Below are 13,165 nucleotides of genomic sequence, written 5' to 3'. Positions count from 1 at the left end.
TAGTATGTATATTAGTCAATTATTTTCCAAAACCCCACTCAATCAATCCAAAACTAACTTTCAATGCTAATGTTGATAGGTGAACGGTTTGCACGAGTCAACACATACTGAAGTGAATAATGAATTGTATGCTCTCGCAAACAAATCAAGCGACACCATGTTCTCATATCCAGGGATGATAGTGAATGGTGTGAAATTTGTGATTCATGGTCGTGATATGAAGCTTAAAACACGAAATTGTGGTGTAGTGGTGCCAAGTGAGGAAGGAGTGAACTATTATGGAGTTCTGGAAAAAGTAATTGAATTTTCCTACTTTATGGGTTACAGTGTTGTCCTATTCAATACAAGTAGAATTAAAGTGGAATCCAATTTTACGAGTGTATATGTGAAGGAAGAATGTTATAAAGATGATCCTTTTGTTCTCGCATCTTAAGCGAAGTTGGTGTATTATCTTCGAGATGTGAAAAATGGGGATGATTGGAGGCTGGTTAATGAATACATTCCAGGGAACGTATGAGATTTCTCAAATTCTGATGTTGATGATATTGAGACCACAAATGATATACCAATATTGCAAGAAGTTAATTCTTCTTCATTTCAATTGTGGGTAGAATTCCAATTTTTTATAATCTTCAGTATGATCGGATTGATGTCAATCCCACTGAAGTGTACAACATCGATGATTTGGTTGGCGAAGGTTCAGATGAATTTGTTGTCGATGATGAAGTTGAATTTGAAGACGACACATTGGCCGAGTATGAAGACGATGAGGATGACGAAAATGTTCTAGTCGATAGTGATAGTGGTGTTCGTAATGATGTTGTAGTTAGTGATGATGAGGACAGTGATATGTAATTTAAACAAGCATATGTAACTTTTTATTTAATTCAATGAAAACTTTATTTATTATCATTAATTAATGATAGTATCAAATATAGGTACACATGCACCTAGTGGATGCCTTGGGGATAATCAATGTATTCATGTACTGGTTCTCATTTTTTCAAGATATTTGATGAAATATATTGAAGAAATGAGAATTAGTACATGATTGCTTACTATCTCCAAGGGATCCACTAGGTCGGAATATGGTAGGTTGGGAAAGACCATAAGTAATAAAATGTTAATTTTATAACAAAAAACAATAGACATGCACCTAGTGGATGCCTTGGGAATAGCCAATGTATTCATGTACTACTCCTCATTTTTTCAAAATGTTTGAGAAACATTTTGAAAAAATGTGGAGAACTACATGACTGCTTACTATGTAAAATGGATCCACTAGGTCGGAATAGGGTAGATTTGGAAATATCATAAGTAATAAAATGTTAATTTTATATATATATAAAAAAAGTAATAGACATGCACCTAGTGGATGCATTGGGGATAGCCAATGTATTCATGTACTATTCCTCATTTTTTCAAGATGTTTGAGAAACATCTTGAAAAAATGTGGAAAAGTACATGACTGCTTACTACCTCCAAGGGATCCACTAGGTTGGAATAAGGTAAGTTGGAAAAGACCATAAGTAATAAAATGCTAATTTTATAACAAAAAACAACAGACATACATAATATGAATTAGTTAATCAATGAATATTTTAATGTAGAATGGCCGAAACAAGTAATGACACAGGTGGTGGCTCCAAGAGGGGCAGGGGAAATTATTACGGTGCCAATATTGAGAAGGAGCTAGCCACCAAAAAAGATAGCCATTTGAAAGTAGAGTATGATGCACAAACTGGAAAAGCTATTCAAACGTACGGCAAGTGGTTCAACAATTCTATGGCTTGTTATTTGCGTAACACCATACCCCCAACTACACTAGCTTGGGAACAAGTAAAACTAGCTGATATCCAAGTTATTTGGCAGAGGCTATCTGTAAGCATTTTTTAAATCTTTAATAACTCACTATTAAAGATTTTGTCTATTTTCATAATATTTTAACAAATTCCAAATTTAATTGTGATTTTAGGAAAAATTCATTTATCCACAAGACAATCCGGTAATCAATGATGCCATGGTAAGACAAATACAAAAGTATCTGACTGATTGACGCCATACGATGAAGAAACACTGGGTAGAGGTTGGACGAGAGGTGGACAATGAGAGAGCGAAGTCAAAACCTTTTGGGTCGATTACTTCTTCTGATTGGGCTATCTATGCGATTTTTGGGCTTCTAATTCTCAGCAGGTATGCTGTAGATTTTACATCAATGTTTAATTATAAAATTACAATCTAGATTAATGAGTACTATTTTCTGTTTGAAACATATATCGAAGAGAAATAAAGAAGCTCGAGCAAAAATGACCACTGGAGGACACGGTTCCAAATCCATCGTTTCCCATGTTTATGATCACGTAAATTATAATAACCTATATCCTTACATTTACGAAAATATTATAAAGGTAACAATGTGTAAATAATTTTCTTTTTTAGATGGACCCGTCTATTGGCGAGCTTCCGAGCATGATCGACACATTCGAGCATCTCCACAAGAAGAAGGATAAGTGAATTAGTGATGTAGCGGCGACCAAACATGTAAGTTGCATAACCTTAACTATTTTATGATCATTTAACTTTAAAAAAGTTTAGTAAATAATTAATAAATATTAATTATTAATTGATTGGTGTCAATTAGTATTTATTAATTAAATTTTTAACAATTAAATCTTTATAATCTATGTGCCAATATTTTTGTGATTAATGATTGTGGACTAAGATAAAAAAAGAATGCAACTAATGTTGTCCCCGTATAAGGGAGCTTGTGGGCTAAGTTAATTTGTTCATGAAAATCCATATCTAAATCACAAACATGCAAATATAGTTTATGTATATGTTTAGAGACGTAAATTCCCCATTAATGGAATTAACTGATCTTACTGTATATATCAACAATATCTTCATGTTTTTGATTTAGATATGGATTTTTATGACCAAATTAAATTTAGCCCACTTGCTCCCTTATACAGGAATAAAATTAATTATATTATTTTTTAATCACTGGTCTGCAATCATTAATGACAGGATGTTGGCAGCTAGATAATAAAGTTATATTTTATATGTTGTTATATTAAAAATTTATAAGTTAGGTTTTCAAATAATGTTATATTGGAATTCGAGATACGTGCTTTTCATTGTGCAGACTGAGATGACCGAGCGTCGAGCATCGCAGAGTACAACCCCTGTATCATTTGCTACTTCTTGTGTCGACGATAATGTTGACGGTCAGTTCTCACCTGATATGGATATTGTCACGGATGTCCTTGGACCCCGCTCACGTTATAAGAAAGGGTTTGGGGGTTGCCTAGGTTGAAGGAAATTGGCGCAAAGAGGGCAGGATCTTCGTCAACTTCTCAAATGTCCGGGCAATTGCCACCTGAAGTGGACAGCATTTTGCAGCAAACTCACGACATTATGCTGGAAAATTAGAACCTAAAGAAGTATACAGCTAAACTTGAGAGTCGTCAACAGCGTCAAGATGTCCTGCTCACTGCTTTGTTGAAGCAGGTTGGTGTATTGGCTCCTGATTTTACTGTCGACTTACCAAAACAGGATTCGGATGAGGACGATGATGCTCACGGGGGCAGGGATGATGAGGAGGGCAGTACATATTTGTAGAACTTTTTATTTATTTATTTACAGTTTAATTTATTAGAGATTTAATTTACTAAACTACTTTTATATTTTCATGTTTGGTGGAGACAATAAATATTAATAGTTGTAATTTTTTTATTTATTTATGAAGTTTTAATTTTAATTTTATTTCTAATTAAATAATATTACAAAAAAATAAAATAATTATTAATATATTAAAATCGAAATTTATTAATTAATATTAATATATTGAAAATAAAATTAGTAATATTATTAAAAAAATTATTTAAAAAATATTTTTACCGGCGCAAAATTACGTCGGCAAATGTCTCAACCTTTACCGACACAAAAATGTGTCACTACATATATCCACCTTTCCTAGCGCAAAAACGCGCCACAAAAAGACACATCTTTTGCCGGCGCAATTTTGCGCCACTAAAAGAATCATCTTTTGCTGGCGCATTTTTGCGCCGCTAAAAGTGTTTTCCACAATAACGCGACAAATTTTTGTCCCGGCGTATCCTTATTTTTCCCGGCTCATTTTTTCGTCACCAAAAGATACAATTGCCGGTGCATTACGTTTTGCATCGGCAAAAGTGCCATTATCGACGGGGGTACGTTGTGGCTTTTTGCCGATGCAAAATTGCATTGGTAAAACCCAGAGAGCTTTTGCCGGCGCAATACCTGACTTTTGCTGGTGCAAATTTACGCCAGCAAAAGTCTGGTTTTTTGTAGTGGTAAAAACCTGGAAAAGTTCCTAACAATATAATTTTTGTTTTGTTTTCGATATATAGATAATTTAAGATTTCAAACAGTTTGTTTCAATAAAAAATTAAACAAATTCGCATGTAACAAGCGGTTTAAATTTTGATGTTGACAAACTAAATTATTCACAATTTCCCAAAACTTTGTAGAAGACCCCCTACAACTATAGTAACCGTCATATAAAATAAATAAGCTTAAAATAAATAAGCTTACAATTTATCCATATACCAAAAACAAAAAAAACATTTCTACCAATATAAAAAATTTCAGGATTTACTGCATACAAAAGCCTCCATTATATAATTCCATTGCTTGTCATCACAAACTATATATATTATATTAATAGTAATAGATATACAAATACAAGAATGTACTATAATTAACAAGTAAAAGGAGTTAAAGAGCTACATGTGAGGGATTTATGTTGGTAATTGGAAAATAATAATTATTGCAGTTTGTGAAGTTGACAAAGTTGGCATAAGGTAAATTTTGAACCCACAAACTCTTGTCGGCTTCAAGTACTATACCCTTTATCATCTTGTCTTTGTTTTTTGTTGGCCAAAAGAAAATATGTTGTTCGTTATCCTTGCTTTATTAGCTTAATTAATTTTCTGCCTTTATTGCTTTTATAGTATGTACATATAACTATATAAATAATAAGCACTTCTAGACACAAATTTAAACTTGGGATTCCACATGTCTATTATATGTATCTTTAATTATTGCTTATAAATGTTTTATTCCTTTGGCCAATTCCCTATACACATATACTAACGAAAATTAAAAAAAAAAAACATAATTATTATCTTTCTACTCTTAATAGTTATCACTTGACTTAGTACTTACAATTTCTTCTACCAATTAGGTCAAAACTCCACTTAACTAACTAAAAATCTATTAAAGTAAATTGTATTAAAAATAACACTACCATATACAGGCAACCCACTTGAGCCTGACTTATAATTAAATTATATAAAACTTATTATATGAATATATATTTATTATTTTATATTTATATGGTATTATATAGTCATGACAACGACTTGAAATAAAATAGTACAATGGAGCTTTCAAAGTCATCGTGGCTTTTTAATTGGCCATTTTCTTAGCATATTTGAGCTCAGACTCCCCCGAAGAGATCTATCTGGAGGTGGGTTTTTGCTCCATTAATAAGCCATATATCATCAATGGACATAACCCTCTTCACTGATATTAGTGCCAAACAACAAACTCGTGAGTACTATTTCAACTCAAACACCTATACCAGCAACAAGCACCATGATCAACTCATCATCATCAGCACCAACAATGATGAGACGGTGTTACTAGACAATATTATGCAAACCACCACCACTACAAGCAACCATCTTCCACCGCTGCCACCGCCGCCACCATCGGCCTCAACAAGCCTTTCTCCAGACTCAGCGTTCGGGGCGGCTGCCGAGCTATGGCCTTCGGCAGCAGCCGGTAAATGGGCTCCAAAGCTTCTCAAGGAGTGTGCCAAAGCGATCTTCGACAAGGATTCGACCAAAATCCACAACCTTCTTTGGATGTTGAACGAGTTGGCTTCCCCTTATGGTGATTGTGATCAGAAATTGGGGTCTTACTTCTTGCAGGCTCTCTTCTGCAAAGCCACGGACTCCGGCCTCCGCTGCTACAAGACGCTGACGACAGTCGCGGACAAGACCCGTTCTTTTGATTGTGCTAGAAGGTTAATTCTCAAGTTCCAGGAAGTGAGTCCATGGACCACCTTTGGACACGTGGCATCTAATGGAGCAATCTTGGAGGCCTTAGATGGAGAAGCCAAGCTTCACATAATCGACATAAGCAACACGCTTTGCACTCAATGGCCTACTCTCCTCGAAGCCTTGGCCACCCGGAACGACGAGACGCCGAAGTTGAAGCTCACCGTGGTGGTCACGGCAGCCGCTGCGGTAGCTACTGGTGGCGGTGGTCGATTACCAATGATGAAAGAGATAAGCCAGAGAATGGAGAAATTCGCGAGGCTTATGGGAGTTCCCTTCGAGTTAAACGTCGTGTCTGAGCTGAGTAGGTTAGGGGAGCTGACGAGAGAAGGGCTCGGAATTCAAGACGACGAAGCGGTGGCTGTGAACTGCGTGGGAACGCTGAGGAGAGCGGAGGTAGAGGATAGGGAGGCGGCGATGAGGGCTTTCCGTTCCCTGAAGCCGCGGATCGTCACGGTTGTTGAAGAGGAAGCGGATTTCACAGCCACGAGAAACGACTTCGTTGGTTGTTTTGAGGAGTGCCTTAGATTCTACACTCTTTACTTTGAGATGCTCGAAGAGAGCTTCGCTGCGACGAGCAACGAGAAGCTGATGTTGGAAAGAGAATGCTCAAGAGGTATCGTTAGGGTTTTGGCATGTGATGATGATCAAGATCAAGATCAATTATTAGATCATCATGATCAAGACATGGATGATCCTGATCCTGAAGAAGAAGATGACCAAAACAAAAACAATAGTAATAACAGTAATGATAGTAACAACAACAGCATTAAGAATGATAGGAGAAGGAGCGCTACTACTGCTACTACTACTACGTGGGATTGCAGCGAAAGGAGAGAGAAGGGGAAGCAATGGAGTGATAGGCTGAAACGGGGGTCGTTTTCGCCGGTTGGGTACAGCGATGACGTTTTGGACGATGTCAAGGCTTTGCTGAAGAGATACCCATCTGGGTGGGGACTTGTTCATCAACCTCAAGCTATTGGAGGAGGCGATCAACGACAGCAAGAACAGCCAGAACGGCAGTTATTAGTGTATGATGATTCTTCCTCTACAACCGCTTCTCCTGGGATTTACTTAACATGGAAAGAGGAGCCTGTAGTTTGGGCTTCTGCATGGAAACTCTAATAGGATGATGATGATCATCTTCAGACATTGATGCCCGAAAAATCAAACTCTAGCAGAATAATATCAGACAACCCATTTTGATATATAGCTAGATATAGCTAGGTTTTAGTAGAGGATGGTCATTTTATAATATTACTACCTATAGCTAGGCTAGCTATATAGCCATAAATAAGTTTATGCATCGTGTTATAATAGCTATTTCCATAGGATCGATCCTTATTATATTTTCTTATTTGTTTCTCTTACTATGTAAGTCACCTTTTTCTAGTATTAGCTTTATGTTTGGGAGTTTGTGTTCCTTTGCTTTGCTTTTATTTCATTGTTCTTGTTTGAAGGTGTTTGAAACTTATATATACAGAGGTTTTAATATATGTATTTTATTTGTATATGCTACGTAATTATAAATTATTAACATTTACACAGGAAAAGAAATCGATTGATTAATTACTAAGCATTCGCGGAACAAATATCTTCTGAATTACATAGTACTGGTGCCACAATATATAATTTTGAAGCTGGTTTGTAATATATTTTGATGTGTGTACATATATATATATGTATGTATATGACTGTATATAACGATGCATGTAATTAATCAGAAGCAAGACCAAGATAATAATAAAACATAAAAAACATCGACAGTTGCAGATCGGCTAAAGATGTTCTACAGAATGTTTGCTTATATTTAATTTAAAGTTCCCAATATACAATGTAATGCGCCCCCTTGTTTATATTTATTACTAGAAAATAAAACCGCGCGCAGAGAGAATTTCTTTTTTAAAAAAGTAAAACTTTTGTTAAATATAATAATAAGAATAGAACAAATTTAGTAAAATTTACATGATTAATATGAGAATTCAAATTTATTATCATTTTTATGGTTTTTTTCTTTATTTTTATAATAATTTTTTTTAGAAAATAAGTTATAATTTTTGCTTGCAGAAAAAATAAATCATAATTAATTGTATATAAAACTTTATATTTATCTATATATATTTTTTACTCAATTTTTCTAAATTAAATAAGTGTGGAAATACAAAATTTTGTTAATTAAATTAGCAAATTATTTTTTAAATCACAATCTAAAAGCATATATTGATTCCATCCATGATAACTTCGTCGTCTTTGGCGGCCACCACTAATATTATGCTTACTATATGCGAAAAGAAGATCACACAATCTCATTTCTAGTCACTTCAATTTACAGTCATGTCACCACAAGAAAAACGATTTTTGCCGGCGCGTTTCGAAAAAGCGTCGGCAAAAGTGACTTTTACCAGCGCTATTCATGAAACGCGCCGGCAAAAGTCTAAATAATTGTCGGCGTTTTTTTATGCCGGTAAAAGTCACTTTTGCCGGCGCTTTCCCGTGATGCGCCGGTAAAAATCACTTTCCCCGACGCTTTTCCATAATGCGCCAGCAAAAGTCCTCACCTTTTGGCGATCAAATATGTGTTTAGACTTTTAGTAGCGCATTTCGCGAAAAGCGCTGAGAAAAGTACTTATAGTGGCGCATTTCGTGAAATGCGCCGGTAAAAGTGTTTGAAAATTTTATAAACTCGATTTGTAATCATCACCGATCTTATCCTAAAGTAGTAGTTTTTGACAACCTTGGCTAATTATGAGATATTTCATATCTAATTAACGGTTTCATTATGCCCGAAATGTTCCAAGATATACAATTTTACTAATAAAGACTGTTCAAGTTGACTATTGATGGTTATAAGTTTTGATATCGATGTGAATCATAGTCAATATCACCCCCGACATTAGTTTCTTGCAACCAATGCACAAATTATGGGGTATTTCATACCTAATCAACAATCTGATTGCCCGCATGATGTTCCAAGATTAACAATTTTACCAACCAATATTGTTCTTCTTGATTGTTAGTGATCAAAGTTCTGCTATCGGTATGAATCATAGTCGATCTCACCCTAGGGTGGTAGTTTCTTGCAACCCTTGGCTAATTATGGAGTATTTCAGACCTAATTAATGGTCTGGTTATGGCCGATGTGACTCAAAATTTACAAATACACTAATTAAATAAATTACATTAATAGACTTTTAGTGGCGCATTTCGTGAAAAGCGCCGGGAAAAGTACTTATAGTGGCGCATTTCGCGAAATGCGCCGGGAAAAACACTTTCAATGGCACATTTCGTGAAATTCGCCGGCAAAAGTGTCTGAAATTTTTATAAATTCAATGTGCAATCATCATCATTCTTTTCTCGAGGTAGTTGTTTTTTACAACCTTGGCTAGTTGTGGGATATTTCCAATCTAATCAACGGTTTGATTACTTGCGGGATGTTCCAAGATACACAATTTTACTAATAAAGATCGTTCAATTTGACTGCTGATAGTTAAAGTTCTGCTATAGATGTGAATCATTGTCGATCTCACCTTCGGACATTAGTTTCTTGAAACCAAAGCAAAAATTATGAGGTATTTCAAACCTAATTAACAGTCTAGTTGCCTTTGGATGTTCCTAGATAAACATTTTCACTAACTAGACTGTTCTTGTTGAATGTTAATGGTCAAAGTTCTACTGTTGGTGTTAATCATATTCGATCTCAAACCGGGATAGTAGTTTCTTGCAACCTTGGCAAATTATAGAGTGTTTCAGACCTAATCAACAATCTGATTTATTGCGGGATGTTCCAAGATTAACAATTTCACTAACCAAGATTGTTCTTGTTGACTGTTAGTTGTCAAAGTTCTGTTATCGGTGTGAATCATAGTCGATCTCACCCCGGGGTAGTAGTGTTTTGCAATCCTCGTTAATTATGGAATATTTCAGACCTAATTAATAGTCTAATTATGGCTGATGTGACTCAAGATTAACAATTACACTAATTAAAAAAATTACATTAATAGACTTTTAGTAGCGCATTTTGCGAAATGCGCCGGAAAAAGTTGAGCGGGAAAATTCCCGCCTTGCCCATTTCGAAACTCATGTGGGAAAGACTTTTGTCGGCGCGTTTCACCTAACACGCCGACAAAAGTCCACGTTTTAATTATGGTAGTTGGGTTGACTTTTGCCGGCGCGTTTCGTTGCGCCGGCAAAAGTCTCATTAAATGAAACGATGTCGTTTTGAATTAGGGCAGCAGGGGAAACTTTTACCGGCGCAACTAAACGCGCTGGAAAAAGTCTTAGCGATAAACACAGCCCCCCACCCCTTCTTCCTCATTTCGAAATTTTTACAGATTTTCTCCTTCACCCTCTCTCTCTACTCTCTCCCTTTCTCTGGTTTCATGGCCCTCTCCGCCCCTCTCCCACCCTTCTCTGCCCCTCTCCGCCCTACGTACGACCTCCACACCACCATCCATGGTATTATCTTTTAATTTTTATTTTATTTTAATGGTTTAAATATATTTTTGTTTTCTAAGTTATATTTTTTAGGAATTGCCAAGAGCCACTGTGAAGGATTTCCCGAGCACCTCTGCCCTTTTGCCGAGCCCCCACTGTAATTTTTTCTATATTTGTTATACTTTTTTTGTCAATTATATATTTTGTAATTTTGTTAATATGTACTTTTTCTGTGTGTATATATATATGTTCAAAAAAATCATATTATTTGTGTAGGTTATTTTTGTGTTATTAAAAAATAGATATTATATATATTTTTCTTAGGTATATATGTTTATGAAATTGTATTTTTTAGATAAATATGTGTATAGTTAATTTTGGTAGGAAATTATTATTTGTTATGTTTTTATTTTTGCATGTTTTGGGAATATTCTGGATTTGTGTGTAATTTGCAGGTTTAAAATTTTTTTAGTAGTTAAAAATATAGCTGTTATGGTGCCCAAATTTTTTTAGACTTAGGAAAATTAACATTAATTATTCAAATACTTAATTATTATCCTTCATTATTTTCATCATTTTATTTTAAATAATGTATAATTTTTTAGAAGAAAAAAACCTCTTTTTTTAACAAAATATTATATATATTTTTTTATGTTAATTTTTTTATTTAAATATTTAAAAATATATTTTTTATGTACTTTTTAGAATATGTAATAGAAAAAAATATAAGCACAAGTTGAATTTTTTTTTAACAAATATTAATTTTTAAGAAAATGGTGGTATTAATCAAATTTTCGGGTGCAAATATAATGACACTTAAATAAATAAATCAGTTAAAATTTAATTATTATTAAAAAATTAAAAATAATAATTAATTTAATTAGTAAATAAATAATTTAAAAATAAAATTGTTATTACTTACTAATTAATAGGTTAATGTAACAAAAGTTTAAGTATAATTAAATATAATTATAATTTAACTAAATAAATTAGTAAAACTCTAATTATAATTAATAAATAATTAAATGATTTTTAAAATAATATTGTAATAATTAATAATCAACTAAATTATTAAATACAAGTTTAATTGTAATATAATATTATAAAATTGCATATGACATATTAATTTTTTCTTGCATAACACATCATAATTTTATATTTGAAAAATAAGAAATCATAATTAACTACATTTTTTTGGTAATTATAAATATTTATTTTTGCATATATTATTCTCACCTAATGATAATTAGGCAGACAAAGAGTCATGAAATTACGACTATCACTTCTCTTAATTTAAGATAATTATTAATGCTTTCTTAATTATTTTAGTTGAAGATATGGAGCGACAGAAGCTGGATAAATCCTAGGAATCGTTGGTCACCAGTTATTATGAAGATGATGATGACGATGGTGCATTTGACAAAAGCGGGGATGATGAGCACAACACTACCCATTTGTAGACATTTTTTTTTCTTTATTTCTAATTTATATTATTAGAACACAATGTATGTTTTAATTTACTACGCTACTTTAATATTTTTATGTTTAGTTGAGACAATTAACATTAATAATTATAATTTAATTTTTAATTATTATAAATGAATTTTTATTAAATAAATTAATATAATTATTAAATTAATTAAAAATTAATAGAGAATTAATTCAATGTAAATTTAAATTATTAAATAAAAATATTTAAATATTTTATAAAAATATTTAAATATTTCATATTTTAAATAAAAATTATTAAATAATAATATTTAAATATTTCATATTTTATTTTAATTTTATAAAAATAAATATATATTAACTTTATTGGTAAGAATAAATAGACTTTTGCTGGCGCATAAATAGACTTTTACCGGGGCAAAATTGCGTTGGCAAAAGACTTTATTGATAAAAATAAATAGACTTTTGCGGGCGCAAAATTGCGCCGCTAAAAGTCTTACCCTTTGCCGGCGCAATTTTATGCCGCTAAAAAGTGTTACTTTTGCCTGCGTGATTTTATCACAATTTCGTGAAAACATTTTTCCTCGGATGACTGTTATTTTTCCGGCGCATTTCGTTTTGCGTCGGCAAAAGTCTCATTACTGGCAGAATTTTGTAGTTAGCATTTACCGACGCAAAAATACGTCGGCAAATCCCATCCGACTTTTGCCAGCGCAAAAACGCGCCGGCAAAAGTGACGTTTTTTGTAGTGTGTACATTGCATTTTCAAGTTACTTTTAAATATGCTAGAGTAATTTTACCACTTATTTGATCGAGAATCAATTTCAAAGTGGTTTGCTACTCGACTGTATGAGAAGACCAATCAATGAGATATACAAAAACATTAAGAATCATTTATAGCACTCAACTTGTATTAAAATTATTTAATAAATCATTTTAAAATTTTCTCAGTTCCTTTCTAGACATTAATAAAATTGGCAAATAATGTATAATTACATTTGAAAAGCAAGATAGGTGAAAAGAAACCTTACAAGTAATTTAATGATAATATTAAGTGTTCCAATAATCTTTTCTTTAATTTCTAACGTGTCCTTACTATTTTACTATGACTACTTATTCTTCCTAATTGACATTAATGATGATAAATAAATTTGAATAAAAAAATAAACTATTTG

General features: G+C 33.1%; 1 protein-coding gene across 1 annotated transcript; it reads left to right on the top strand.

Moving 5' to 3' along the window:
* The first annotated feature begins 5,417 nt into the window (after positions 1–5,417).
* LOC133818820 (protein SHORT-ROOT-like) lies at positions 5,418–7,618 on the top strand. The gene has a single exon (XM_062251892.1). The coding sequence runs from the start codon at positions 5,550–5,552 to the stop codon at positions 7,230–7,232; it is 1,683 nt and encodes a 560-aa protein (XP_062107876.1). The 5' UTR covers positions 5,418–5,549; the 3' UTR covers positions 7,233–7,618.
* Positions 7,619–13,165: the final 5,547 nt, after the last annotated feature.

The sequence above is a fragment of the Humulus lupulus genome, chromosome 2 (assembly GCF_963169125.1).
Source record: "Humulus lupulus chromosome 2, drHumLupu1.1, whole genome shotgun sequence".
NCBI lineage: Eukaryota > Viridiplantae > Streptophyta > Magnoliopsida > Rosales > Cannabaceae > Humulus > Humulus lupulus.
This window is presented reverse-complemented; position numbering and strand designations above follow the sequence as displayed.

What these genes read in the sequence shown, in the direction of transcription:
- LOC133818820 (XM_062251892.1), top strand. Translation starts at nt 5,550, where the DNA reads ATGGACATAACCCTCTTCACTGATATTAGTGCCAAACAACAAACTCGT.